We start from the raw sequence: 13196 nt of genomic DNA on the forward strand, positions 1-13196 counted from the left end.
TATTCTGTTCTATTAGTCCCTACATTTATATATAGCGTATACACTTTTTGGAGTAGTGACAAAAGTAACGTATACACTTAGTGAGTTAGTGGCAAAAAACGTATACACTTATTACACACATATAATATTCAGGTTTGATTGTAAATATTCTTCGTATATATATACTCGAATCAGAATCTTTAGAGAATTTGAGGAGGACAAGAGAGGATGCAACACATCAAGAAACGGAAACAATTACAAGATTCCACCATCAAAGAATCTTTTCGAAAAGAGATTCCCCATGATTTATGCTTCCACTAATTTATTGAATTCTGTGGATTTCCACCAAGATTTCTTTCTATTTCAGTTTCCTAAAGAAGATATCAATTTCGTAAGACCTTTTGACCGTGACCTAGTGTTTCTAAATTTGATCCAACCACTTTGGTCGAACCATTAAAAATATAATATTTAGAAGAAAGTTCGGTTTAGAGTGGCTAATGTCACGGATTGAATACTTTTTAATACCCATATTCAGTTATACCATAGCTATATATCATTTACGAAAAAGAACATGATATAAAAAAAACTAAGAAACGAACTTTATCAAATAAAACCAGGTGGACTTTCTCCTAAAGGCTCAAAGCCATTCCCTAATAGACTAATACAAACAAAAAATCAGCACAAAAAACTACGAAAAGGATCACTGCGTGGTATACCATTTTTTTTGTTTCGAAAACATGATTTGACTATACAATATATGAAAGTTGATTATACTTAGGAAATCAGTTCCGTAATAAGTAATTTTTTCGTTAATATAATAACTAGCTAAATAAAAATCGATTCATGCTTTCAGAAAAACAATTTCTTAGTTCATAATCAGAATGATAACTTGGTCGTTGAGAGAAAATTAAAAAAAAAAAAAGTCTCCGTGGAGAAAATGGATAACCCAATAAAATGTGGCCTTAAAATGGGCTTTAGCCAATTATTTTCCTAGATAATTGGCCCAATAAGCCCATCAATCCTAAGTGATGAACAAAATTCTTTTTTTTTTTTTACATCAAGTAGTGATGGACAAAATTCTTAAAGCGCTAAATGCGAAGTAACACAAGTGATCCAACTGTCTGCCACTCCATTAATGTCGGTTCTCGTTTTCCCACTCAACAGACCCCACGAAAATCGAAAGCAAAAGGTAAACAAAGGATCAAGCTCAACAAAATCTCCCTTCCTTCGAGAATCAGGAGCACATCGAGTCCAAGGTATAAATTTTCTCATAATGCAATCGTATTGTTCATCTTTCCTGTGATCAACTGTTTTTAATCTGTGATTCTCTTGGTGGGTTTGCGTGTAATGCCCTAAGGTTGTAGAGTGATTATTTTCGCAAATCATGGGTTGTCCGAAAGGAGCTGAATTTTTAGTTTATTGTTATTTCTTCTCGAGAGTAACTGAGATTAGTGGCAGCTGCTATAAAATTGTGGATTTGTTTTGGCTATGATTCTAGAATTGAAACGTAATCTCTATTTTGTTCTGTTCCTTTGGATTCTGATAAGCTTCAAGGTATATTGTTTGGAAAATTACTTTGATTTACTGTGAAATCAGCGTCTCCGGTTGTGAAACCTTGTTTATATCTTTGGAACATTTCAAGAAGACTGGTCATGTTAATATTTTTGAACGTGTCTTTGCAGATTGGTTTTTATTTCTGGTGGGTTAGTTTCTCTGAGTTTGGGTGGTAAATCAGATCAACAGGCAGGGTTTTGACAATGTCGACAGTAGGAAACTCGACAAACATATTTTGGCAAGAGTCACCCATTGGGAAAACTGAAAGGCAGAAGCTGCTAAACCAGAAGGGTTGTGTGGTGTGGATCACAGGCCTCAGTGGCTCAGGTCAATCATTTGAACAATTTTGAATCTTTCCAGTTGGTGATGATGACCTAAGATGCATTGTTAATGTCTAAAGTCCTTATATTACATAAGTCTCTGTCCATATTTGAAACTCTTCGTCTGAAACTTAATGCAGGGAAAAGCACTTTGGCTTGCTCGCTTAGTAGAGAGTTGTACAACCGGGGAAAGCTATCATATATACTTGACGGAGATAATCTTCGTCATGGTTTGAACATAGATCTCGGTTTCAAGGCAGAGGATAGAGTGGAAAATATACGCAGAGTCGGTAAGTACATAGTTGGCTTGCCTATTACCAAAACAACTACATTGATATTTAAACATTAAAGAATACCAAAAAAATTGTTCTAATACGCAGGAGAAGTAGCCAAACTCTTTGCTGATGCTGGTTTGATCTGTATCGCCAGCCTCATATCGCCCTACAGGAAAGACCGTGACGCCTGCAGGGAAATGATGCGTGATTCATCTTTTATCGAGGTAAGCTTATTAGAAACCAGATTCTTTTCAGTTTCTTTCCATCAAAGCATCTTGTTTGATGTTGTTGGCATACACTCTTCAGGTTTACATGAACATGTCTCTACAACTGTGTGAAGCAAGAGACCCTAAAGGCTTATACAAGCTTGCGCGTGCAGGAAAGATCAAAGGTGAGATAACTTAAGCTTCCATATAAACAGAGGATCGCAAATTGCTTTCCATATCATTTGAGTCTTTAAAGAAAGTTTTTTTTTTTTTTTTTTTGCTTCATACCCTTTTTGTGCAGGCTTCACAGGGATAGATGACCCGTATGAATCTCCCTTGAATTGTGAGGTATGATCCATATTGTGAATATATGAATCTTGTTGGAGAATATCGTAAACTAAGTGTGTGTGAATATGATGTGTACTCTGTTTCTTTTGCATGTTTTTAAAAAAAATAACAGATAGAGCTGAAAGAGAAAGAAGGAAAGTGTCCTTCCCCTGTAGCTATGGCTGAGGAAGTCATCTCTTATTTAGAAGACAAAGGCTTCCTTCAAAACCAGTGACCTCTTAACCAAAATCAAATTTGTTGTTTTTCCTTTCCAAGTCTTGGCCGTTTTTTTTTTAAAAATGTTTCTTCACTTTCCTAAAACATGACAAAAATCGTAAAGAAGTTTGTAACTATGAAAGACATACATACAGCTTTCTTCCTTTACAACTTTCTTTTCCTTGTTTCGAAACTTATCATCTTTTACAATTCTAAAGGCAGCAAGTTATTCGACAGATAAGTGCAGCACTCAAGTATCAATCATCTAAGAAAAAATATTAGTATTGAAAAATTTAGAACCTATTTGAATAGCCGGAAAAAAATAGAGGGCTTATTTGTTATTTTCCCCTGAATTTAGATCGCGAGTTGTGCAATATAAAAAGCGAAACAGAATTCGTTCCCTGGGAAAATTTGAGAGAGAAAGAGAAGGAGAGATATGGTGTTGAACAGTCGATTGGTGGAGACAACAGTGAATCTATCGACGGATCTATGGCAATATATAGCTTGTAACCCAGAGAGACTTCCTCGCGCCACCGTGCTCCGTTTCATCTTCTGCGTCCCTCTCCTCCAGCTCCGCCGCGTCGCTTTCTCTCTTAGGTCCTACCTCTGCTTCGATTGCCCCACCGGATTCGATCGCAATTCTCATTCCGATTAACTTCCCGGCGCTGTTTCCACGGATCGTCAAATTTGCTCCTTCGATTTTTATATATCCACCACATGTCTGTTATTTACTTTGATTTTGTAATTTGTTTGTTTGTAACCGAAAGGGACATTGTATTAAAAAGTTGACTACCAGAATAAACCGGAAATTTATAAAATGACTGAAACCAAACCGGTTTTCGAGGAATTCGTCGTCGTCGTCGTCGCAGGAGAGAAGAAAGCGGAGACGTGTAAGCCAAAAGAACATCGAAGGTTTCGTGAGGAAGAAGATGAAGTCGCTAGTGGCCCATTTCTCTACGCCTTTAATCACCGCTAGATTCTTCCCCACATGTCTCACTCATCGACCATCGATCTCCGCCGTCGCTTTCCCCACCGCCCGCCGCCCAAATTATCATCTCACCATGGCCTCGGCAGCTCAGTCTTCTTCTCAGGTATATCATCTATGCGGCGAAGTATAATCTCTGCGAGTATGTTATGTTGATTAGATAAGAAAAAGTGAATTTTGGTCATTGATTCTCTATAATCCGTAATTTCCTGTAATCAATTTGATTCTAGATCTCATTTTTGTCGGATGATTTGGTAGCTAGACTTTGACTATTTTGCCTTGAGCTCAATAGTTGAAGATTGGTCTAAACTTTTGTGTCATATACTTCAGGCTGTATCACCGGGGAGCGTCAACAGTGATACAGATGTTTTCAAATTGATTCAAGCTCACGAGGTAACTTTATTCATGCATTTTGTAACTATGCTCTGATGAACATATCTTTCCATATGATTTGATCAAATATTGATGTAATTGTTCGTCTAATCTCCAGGAGAAGGCTGCTCGTCTTTCTCCAGTGGAAGAAATTCGAACTGTGCTTAATGGTAGTGTTCGTGGTATGCTTTCCACTTTTTCTCGGGTAAGACTTTAAGTTTTTTTTTCTTCTATGAATATGATTTCTCAGAGTCCAGAGAGCATATAAGGATGTGTACACTGAAATTAGTCTTAGGATTCTGATTCTTGGTCACCTTGACTGTATCTCATTCACCGTAATCTTGATCTGGTGCAGAAGTATGAGGGTTATCCTTCAGGTTCAATGGTTGATTTTGCATGTGATGCTGATGGCTCTCCGATTCTGGCAGTGAGTAGCTTGGCGATGCATTCAAAGGTTTGTTGCCTATTTAAGCATAACAGAGAGTCCATTTGTGTTCTTCTGCAATTTGGTGGCTTTATAATTCATTTGGAAAGTTCCTGCTGTTTACAGGATCTGTTAGCTAATCCAAAATGCTCATTACTGATTGCTATCAACCCAGAGGATAGAACCGGTTTGAGGATCACCTTGCATGGTGATGCAGTGTTGGTATGTGTTCTTCAGCGTTCATTTGTACATTCATTGAAACATAACGCTTGAGAGTTTTTGTATATATATTATTCAGGTTTCTGACAAAGATCAAGCGGCTATTCGAACTGCTTATTTAGCCAAGCACCCCAGTGCTTTCTGGGTAAACATCCTTTCTTGTAATCACTAGAAAGTCAATATACTATGACATCTCAAGAATTCTACTGAACATTCTGTCATTCTCATCTTGATACTGTAAAGGTTGATTTTGGAGACTTCAGCTTTATGCGGATTGAGCCGAAAGTGGTCAGATATGTTTCAGGGATTGCAACTGCTTTTCTAGGATCTGGAGGTTTTTCTTCCTGCTTCATCTTATTTATATTCTAATCTTATGCTAGCTCCTGTTAGCCCGCTAATCTTTGCTTTCGCTCTGAAATCTTCATTTTCAGAATTCAGCAAAGAAGAGTACCAAAGAGCCAAAGTGGATCCTATAGCTCAGTTTGCGAAGCCAGTAACGGTAGCAATCACTGTCCGGGTTCAATTTTCTGCCAATACATAGCAGTGAATGTGTACTTACTCATTTTCATTTCGGCAGTCTCACATGAATACAGACCATGAAGAGGATACCATAGCCATTGTACACCATACAACATCCATACCTGTAAGTAATACTATCCAATTCATCATCTAAATCTTGGTCAACATAAACCGTAGGTAATGGGCATTCAGTTCCATGAGATCCGGTTAAGCTTAGCACTGTTTGTCTTTGACGCACACTGTTATATTCACAAAAATCATAATTAAACTTTTGAATGAGTAAACCTCCTTGAATGTCAGGTGGAGAGCGCCTTGATGCTTAATTTGGACAGCCTTGGTTTTAACGTTAAGGTGTGTTTTCTAAACACCAAAACCCTTTTTTCACACCCTTTTATCTTTCATTTCATAAACATATATTCTCCTCTTCGTTACAGGCTACTCTTCAAGGGAACACCTTTAAGCTCCGAGTTCCGTTCCCAAGACGCGCACTAGACAGAAAGTAAGACGCTCTCTGTTACAATTTGTTCCCCGGTTTCTGTCTAGAGTTAAAACTACTGATCCTCTTACTATCAGAGTGATCCGAAATTGATTGAGAAGCTCTTTAACGTGGTGGTGTTTGCAGGGATGTGAAGACATTGATAGTGGAAATGCTTCAAGCTGCCAAGTCTGTTTCCAATTAGTTTGCTATAGAAAAGATGGAAAAGCTCTCTTCCTCCTGAAAATTTCGTGCTACAACAAAAAAAGCTTCAACCTTGACACAGTCCTCATCCCTATTTATCAGTTGCCAAAGAAAACTCTTTTAGTCCTGTATATATCTTAAGGAGACTATAACTTTACTTGATACATAAAAAAAAGTTACATAAATGGATATTTGTGAAATTAATGACACTTGTCATCACAAAGAAATGATGTTTCCTTGTGTTCAAAATGCGCAACCGAGTAATTTCACCTCATACACTTTTTAAAAGATATTAATTATGTGACAAAACATAATTAGAACAAAAGCATTAATATAATGACGCATTCATTAACATTAACATCGGAGAGGTTGTGGCAACAGTCACCAACAACAGGTTTGCAAGGATTCTTAAGATCCTTGCTCATAAGTTTCCTGTTTTACCCAACTTTTATGTTCAAAGTACCATATTCATCTACTCTATCTGTGCTAAATGTGTCAACATTCTTGCTGAGAATTAGTAGTGTCTCCAAAAGAGTTTATTTGTGTGAAATTTCACAATGATCTATTAACAACACACAATTAATCTGACTTTAACCCAAGTATATATAATTTACAAAATTTATTTACTAAGCTATAAACTATTGAACTTATGAAGCTGGCCGGTGGGGTAGACTCGATATGACCCGTTGATTCCAATAGAATTATGGACGGCTGAGATTCAAAGTCCATCGTAGTAACCCCCAAAAGATATCTGAGCTCTGACGACAGGAACACCTTTCACAGCAAAGATTGCTTCATTGATCTTTGTTGTATGATTCACAGCTTCTTTCATCCTCTACATAGTATTCACCAACACATATATTATTTTGTTTATCAACAACTTGAATATGTGTTTTGTGGGATTGTTACATGGGTGTTATTAAGAGTATTCAATAAACGAAGAAATTTCTTCTTAAAAGTTTGACGTTGGCACAAGAAACAATCAGGATACAAAACGTTCAAGATACAACAAGAATCATTCTCTTCAATTATAGAGATTAATATTGTTCACTTGAACACGTATGCTTCACCTTATCATTTGGTCGGGTTCAAATATTCGAAACTTGTTTCTATAATTTAATCAAAAGTATACCAATCAATTAATCACACAGTTTCTAGAACATATCACTAAGATCAAAATTACTTTATTAGCAATTAACCAATTATAATAAGCAGACAAATACCAACTATAATACTCATAAACCACTAACATCACAAAATATTATTCTACTACTCTTTTTCACTATTTTGGTTCATCTCAACTAATTTATCCAAACCTACAACTCCTTTTATCTTTAATATCTAATAGTTAATCAATATATAGAACACCATTTTCAAATATCAATTAATTAAATAGTTAATTTTTTTGTCTAAAATATTGCTAGTAGAAATTACTTATCATTTTCAAGACGAATGCTAAACTATAATCAATTTACTGTCATTAATTTATATAGTTAAGAACAGTCACAAATGTGAAAATAATTGTAATTAAGAATATAAATTAGATTGAAAAAAAAAATCAAGTTACCTTATTATCATCGGAGTAAATCTGGAACCTAAGCATCTGGTTCTTGCTCTTACAAATTTTGATGTTGTTGTGTCCGAGGAAGAAGACACACACAGAAGCAGCAGCAGCTGCAGCACCAAAAGAACAAATTGCTCCTATCCCGTTGAGACCAATCTTCCACAGATTCAACCTCTGACCTCTACGATCACTCGTCACATCATCATTCTCTTTCTCCAGATTAACTTCTTTCTTCTCTCGGAAGTCATCACTTCCTTCGGAATCAGAGGGTTTCACAGCATCTATCTGAGACACAGGACTCGTGATCCTCGCTGGTGGGTCAGTTTTCATGTCGGCAAATTCGGTTTCCTTCATTTTCTTGAAGGATACTCTTGGTGACGGAACAGAGTCCGTCAAAAGGGTCTGTTTTGAACCCGGGTCAAGATCCGGGTCATTGGGTATCTTCTTGTTCTCGTGATCCAACACGGGTTCCCAAGCTATGGGAACTTGGAGGAGTTTCGTGGGGATCACTCTGGATCTTGGAGGAGACTCTGTTTTGTGGAGAGGATCTTGAGTTGATGGGCTGAGGTAGTAATCCATCATCATCGCACCATGATGTTCATCGTCGTGGTCAAGATCAAGATAATTGAAGCTGTTCTTGGGGATTAATTCCCACTCATCCATATCCATTTCTCCTTGATCTGATATTTCGATCAGGGTTTTGAAAGTTATAAAAGAAAGCGAAGATTTTTTTTTTTTTGAAGTTAATTTGAGAAAGTGAGATCTTTTTAATTATTGGAGCGAAGTGGGTTTGGTATTCTCTCTCTCTGACTCTCTCCCCTGTGAAGTGATTTCAAGATGCTTTAATATATAGAGGAGAAAATAGAAGATTCAAACTCGATTTTAGATGCTGATAAGAAAATAATAATAATCCAAACAGTTGATATACATCGATTGATAATATTTGAAGTTGACACATTTAGAAGACATCTAGATAATTTAATTTTTGAATGTATTATTTTGGGTTTTAACAAAAAAATAATGTATTATTTAGGAGATATGGGTGACGTAAATGAATTAGAGCTTATCTAACGCAATGAAGTGACAAAAGAAGAAGTGGTCCTTTTGGGACCCAATTCAAGAAATATTGATTGCTTCTTTGACAAGGTCCTTAATTCTTCCTCCATGATGAAGTCTTCTTCGCTATTTTAGTATTTTAATAACCGATCGCGAGATAGATTCAAATTATCCTTTGTCTGGATCACTTGATTATAACAAAACTTGGCACAACTCTTTTTTGGGTATGCATGTTTCATAATTTTAGCTGCATGTTTCATAATGTTAGCTTGTAACCAAATTTGGAATTAAATAGCTACTGTTTGGTTTCTTCAAGTGATTATTCTTAACCCCTTATATTTATGCTTAGTTCTTTAATTTTGTTCCCTGCTTTTGGACATTCAAGTGTGATTCCTTGGTTTTTGGTTTGATGTAGTCAAATTGTCTATTACAGGTTAACTATAAACTGAACCAGAAATTTTAGATCTGACTCGATCAGAATTCAGAACCATACCCAATAAAAAAACCGATTAATGAATATCATGCTAAAACAAACAACCCTATCCTCAATGCTATGTGATATCCTACTGCAATGTAACATGCACTTGATAGTGTAAACATACATGCAACGGTTGTGGAGCTATAACAGGCCTCGTGCACACAATACAAAGTTGCTTAGAAGATTCAGACAAATTTAGGTTGACTCAAATCAAATTATTCAGTAAAAGAAATGAGGTCAAAACAGACATTTTTAATTTATAAAAACAAAAAGAGAGGAAGATATTCACAAACAGAAGCAAAGCTGTTCCTGGATTTACATGCTTCGATGCAGACAAATAAACTCAAACGTCAATACAACATTCATTTAAGAGAACTCTCAGAGATTTCCAGAACACACTTAAAAACAGCTTCTCTCTTTCCAATGCTGACAAGATATTAGAAGGATCTTTCAAGGGTTTTGATTTTCACCCTTAGGATCAGGATTGGTCCGATGAAGTTTGGCCTAGAGAGACAGATGCGAGCGATGAAGCCCAAGCTTGTGCGTTCTTTGCCCTTTCATGGAAGTTCCTTGTTTTGACGAGTCTTAGTTTCAACCATACTCTCCTCACATCGACCATGTGAAGCGCTCGGCTGAACAGCTGGCTGATCTCTCCAAATCTTTCCAGGTTCAGATTGGGAACATAGGAAGCCCATAACGCTCTCATGCGCGATTCTGCTACGGGGAAGATGAGAATTGCCATTTGTAAACAGATAAACAGCAGAGATAGTACCAAGAATGGATCTCGTTTGAACATTTCACTAACAGATGTCCCATTGCGTAACCGTGTGATCAGGTTACCATCAGCAGCTTCTAAGCCAGTTGTTGGTTCCGCTTCAGCAACATACTGGACAGGTTGGAGACCTGGAAACCCGAAAGAATCATCAGTTATTATTGAATTTTTCAAACTGAGAAGTGGTAGCCAAAGATTCGAAGTAACACAGAAAAAATTCAGGTAGATGGGAAGATAACACAAGCAAGTACGTAGTCTGGTGAATCACCTGTTGATTCCTCATAAAACTCAATCAGGGATGTGAGATCCTTTCGACCATGGTATCGCGCCTTTAAAGTTTGATTTATCATCAGGATTGAAGGTAAGCTATGGATACCATACCTTGAAAAGACTCTGCAACAAAGCAATTGATGAAATCAGTTAGTAAGGAAAAGGCCAAACACATGGAGAAACTAAAAGCACATGAAGGAGAACCCACTAATGAGACAAGGCACGTAGGGTAATTCTGAATTTGCTAACATATATTTGTGATCAACAAATATAAATCAAATGAATAATTGATAATGAAATGTAAGATAAAGTAACAGCAACCACACATAGAATTATTTTCATCTTGTAATGATACTGATCCTATCAATAAAAAACTGATTAGGGAACAACTTTATGTCTCAGAGTGAGAAAGAACCACCTTATATGGTGGAATTTATGAAAAATCTGGGAAGCAATTCAACATTATCTATCACCAAGTCAACTACGACCCCCAGTTTTCTTGACGTGAGTCATTCAATCTACTTTCTTGCAATACTAAAGTAGTATGGAAATAGAGTATGTAGTCTTTAAACAAAGAGTACTACTTACGATGGTAGTGCTTGAGAATGCTCCACAGCCAGGTGCTGGATTTGAGGGAACATCGAACTCAACAAATCAAACTTAGGGCGGAGAGCGCGTGAGAATGGGCACCAGGAAGCATAAAAGAGTACTGATAAATAAGCGTTTCCATGGTTCAAAGCCATTAACCTGTCTAGTGAGTCTCCATCTACCTGCATAGTGCAAACGTAGAGATTGCTTTAGTTAACAATAAAGCTTCAGGTCCAACTTCATCCCTTAAGGAGAACCATTATTTTAACTTTTTTTCCATATCAAAACTTTGCGGACAGAGCTACTAAACATTGTCTAGATGATGTGACAAAATTCAGACGGTAAAATATGGTACTACAGACAGGTACATAGAAATAATTTGTGCTTAGATACAAAGATCCTAAACATCTAAGAGAAGAAGTATCCAGTATATGACACTAGCTAGTAACACATCGAAACAACACAAGAAAACTGCGGAGCATTGGAAAAACGTTGGTGACGCCTGGCTATAAAGCCTTAGACCATGCCTTGCGTAAGTTTCATAACTTCAAACAAACTATTGGTCCGATACTTCGAATTCACAGTAAGCATATCTGCTCGATAGTTATCAAAAAGCCACCATTGTTCCTAATTCAATCTCTACGCCATGGCAATTTGAGGACTAGTCTAATCCAACATAGATGCAAGCAGTTGATCTCCAACCCGTCACTAAGGATGTTTCACAATAAACCCTATGAAGAACCAACGCATCAAAGCAAGCCCCAGAGTTGAATACCCACACGCGTATGCAAATAACCCCAAGAACTTAGCTCACAAGAGCAGAAATGATGACAACGTACCTCAGTAGGAGGACTTGGATAGAGAGAAAGAGGGCATTTGGCCTCTATATCGAACCGGAACAATTGGAATTCGTGATTGCAAACCGGGGATGAAGCCAACCCGGCCGGAAAGCATGACACAGCTATCGCACAGAGGAGGATAATCGGAACCCGGAAATCCATGGAACTTGAGGTCAATGCAATAGCGAGAAAATAAAAAAAGGATTCTATAGCGAAATTGCACAAAATTACTAAGCCCGAAAGACAGAAACTTTGAGGGTAAACCGAAGTCGATGAAGAAGAGACACAAAGATAGAATCAAACGGAACGATTAAGGATGAGCAAAATCATAGGCTAGAACTAGCACGAGGAGGGGAAGAACAAAACCTAATGTCTCCGGGAATCAGAACATCTAGGGTAAAATTGGGGGAATCCCGGATCCGAAAAACCTCAAGTTTTTCTACTTTGTTTTTGACAAGCAAAGAAAAAAAACAGATCGAATAACGAGCTCGAAGTTTTTTTACAAATGATATTATATTCCTGATGTGTTTCGAGGATTTAATGAAAAGTCAAGAGCGTGAGAATAATGAAAAAACCCAACCACTCGCACCATACGCGCGTTGCGCGCGTTAGGCCTAATTCGTGGGTTTACTCATTTTTGATCTGTCCATATAGTCCATCGATTTTACTCATTTTTGGCCAAAATTTAAAAGTGAGCGAGTAGACTGCGTTTTACGTTATATGAGATTGTCGTTTGGTTCTTATTTTGAACAAATAGTAGACATGTTGCTAGCTCTATATTATTAACATCACTTTATATTGTTTGCGTTTTAATTGTTATGAGTTGTCGTTTCACTTTTTTTTTTCTTCTCTGACTTTCCGTATCTTTGACCTGTTTTTATTTCAAAATCGGATGTTTTTCAGGTTTCCGTTTTGCTCTAAGCCTACAAAAATACTCTTGTTTCTGGTGAAGAAAATATTCACCTATCAGCCGAAATAGCCATGAACACGATTTCCAAGCTGAAACTGGAGGATGATGATTTGAACCGAAAGAATTTTGTATAATTTGCTCCAAAAATATATTTGCTCTTTTGGTTGAATATGATCTTCCGCTTGAAAGGATTTGCTTATGGTATGATTAAAGATGCAGAAGACAAGGGATTCATTACTCCCGGAAAGGTTGAACAGTTGAATCATCGTCCTTGTTTTACTTTTTTCCGGCACTAAAATGAGACTAAAAGTCCAAGTCTTGGTGATTTACTTCAGAAGTAGACTAAAATTCCAAGTCTTGGTGATTGGTTTGGCGTTTGTGGGGGAAGCTAGAGGTTACAAAGTAGTGCTCACAAAATGCCTGAAACAATGAGCCTCCAAAGAAAAATCATTCTTTTAGCATTAGTTGCAGAGGTTCACTTCACAGACACGAGAAGAAAAAGGATTACTCTAACATCAATTCAAAAATCCTTCAAACCCTCAAGTAAATGGACTCTCTCCTTTTGATACGATCACTTATTCAACAACAAACTTGCAATGAAAACTTGCATTCTGTTGCATGACGTTTATATATAGTGTTTAAAT

The 13196-nt window shown here is 37.0% G+C and overlaps 4 protein-coding genes across 4 annotated transcripts; 2 read left to right on the plus strand and 2 right to left on the minus strand.

Annotated features, from left to right (window-relative positions):
- The first annotated feature begins 1049 nt into the window (after positions 1-1049).
- On the plus strand, positions 1050-3032 carry LOC18024796 (adenylyl-sulfate kinase 3). Its single transcript, XM_024159627.1, has 7 exons — positions 1050-1235; positions 1662-1860; positions 1994-2143; positions 2234-2352; positions 2435-2519; positions 2636-2682; positions 2795-3032. Exons 2-7 carry the CDS (start codon positions 1737-1739, stop codon positions 2894-2896), a joined length of 627 nt encoding a protein of 208 aa, XP_024015395.1. The 5' UTR covers positions 1050-1235; positions 1662-1736; the 3' UTR covers positions 2897-3032.
- Positions 3033-3417: 385 nt separating this feature from the next.
- On the plus strand, positions 3418-6300 carry LOC18024797 (glutamyl-tRNA reductase-binding protein, chloroplastic). The gene is made up of 12 exons (XM_006408183.2): positions 3418-3968; positions 4193-4255; positions 4353-4439; positions 4590-4688; positions 4785-4880; positions 4957-5022; positions 5121-5211; positions 5309-5376; positions 5455-5520; positions 5697-5747; positions 5831-5895; positions 6019-6300. The coding sequence occupies exons 1-12, from the start codon at positions 3807-3809 to the stop codon at positions 6074-6076; spliced, it is 972 nt and encodes a 323-aa protein (XP_006408246.1). The 5' UTR covers positions 3418-3806; the 3' UTR covers positions 6077-6300.
- Positions 6301-6571: 271 nt separating this feature from the next.
- LOC18024798 lies at positions 6572-8454 on the minus strand. Its single transcript, XM_006408184.2, has 2 exons — positions 7643-8454; positions 6572-6910 (listed from the first exon to the last, which is right to left on the minus strand). Exons 1-2 carry the CDS (start codon positions 8306-8308, stop codon positions 6794-6796), a joined length of 783 nt encoding a protein of 260 aa, XP_006408247.1. The 5' UTR covers positions 8309-8454; the 3' UTR covers positions 6572-6793.
- Positions 8455-9405: 951 nt separating this feature from the next.
- On the minus strand, positions 9406-12140 carry LOC18024799 (5'-adenylylsulfate reductase-like 5). The gene is made up of 4 exons (XM_006408185.2): positions 11643-12140; positions 10804-10985; positions 10214-10338; positions 9406-10076 (listed from the first exon to the last, which is right to left on the minus strand). The coding sequence occupies exons 1-4, from the start codon at positions 11802-11804 to the stop codon at positions 9652-9654; spliced, it is 894 nt and encodes a 297-aa protein (XP_006408248.1). The 5' UTR covers positions 11805-12140; the 3' UTR covers positions 9406-9651.
- Positions 12141-13196: the final 1056 nt, after the last annotated feature.

This window comes from Eutrema salsugineum, unplaced genomic scaffold (genome assembly GCF_000478725.1).
Source record: "Eutrema salsugineum unplaced genomic scaffold, Eutsalg1_0 scaffold_13, whole genome shotgun sequence".
NCBI lineage: Eukaryota > Viridiplantae > Streptophyta > Magnoliopsida > Brassicales > Brassicaceae > Eutrema > Eutrema salsugineum.

What these genes read in the sequence shown, in the direction of transcription:
- LOC18024796 (XM_024159627.1), top strand. Translation starts at nt 1,737, where the DNA reads ATGTCGACAGTAGGAAACTCGACAAACATATTTTGGCAAGAGTCACCC. An exon ending in CACAGGCCTCAGTGGCTCAG is followed by an intron (nt 1,861 to 1,993) that starts GTCAATCATTTG and finishes AACTTAATGCAG; the next exon opens with GGAAAAGCACTTTGGCTTGC. An exon ending in GTGATTCATCTTTTATCGAG is followed by an intron (nt 2,353 to 2,434) that starts GTAAGCTTATTA and finishes TACACTCTTCAG; the next exon opens with GTTTACATGAACATGTCTCT.
- LOC18024797 (XM_006408183.2), top strand. Translation starts at nt 3,807, where the DNA reads ATGAAGTCGCTAGTGGCCCATTTCTCTACGCCTTTAATCACCGCTAGA. An exon ending in ACCATACAACATCCATACCT is followed by an intron (nt 5,521 to 5,696) that starts GTAAGTAATACT and finishes CTTGAATGTCAG; the next exon opens with GTGGAGAGCGCCTTGATGCT. An exon ending in AGACGCGCACTAGACAGAAA is followed by an intron (nt 5,896 to 6,018) that starts GTAAGACGCTCT and finishes TGGTGTTTGCAG; the next exon opens with GGATGTGAAGACATTGATAG.
- LOC18024798 (XM_006408184.2), bottom strand. Translation starts at nt 8,308, where the DNA reads ATGGATATGGATGAGTGGGAATTAATCCCCAAGAACAGCTTCAATTAT. An exon ending in TTTACTCCGATGATAATAAG is followed by an intron (nt 6,911 to 7,642) that starts GTAACTTGATTT and finishes AATACTATGTAG; the next exon opens with AGGATGAAAGAAGCTGTGAA.
- LOC18024799 (XM_006408185.2), bottom strand. Translation starts at nt 11,804, where the DNA reads ATGGATTTCCGGGTTCCGATTATCCTCCTCTGTGCGATAGCTGTGTCA. An exon ending in CATTCTCAAGCACTACCATC is followed by an intron (nt 10,339 to 10,803) that starts GTAAGTAGTACT and finishes GCTTTGTTGCAG; the next exon opens with AGTCTTTTCAAGGTATGGTA. An exon ending in GTTTTATGAGGAATCAACAG is followed by an intron (nt 10,077 to 10,213) that starts GTGATTCACCAG and finishes TCGGGTTTCCAG; the next exon opens with GTCTCCAACCTGTCCAGTAT.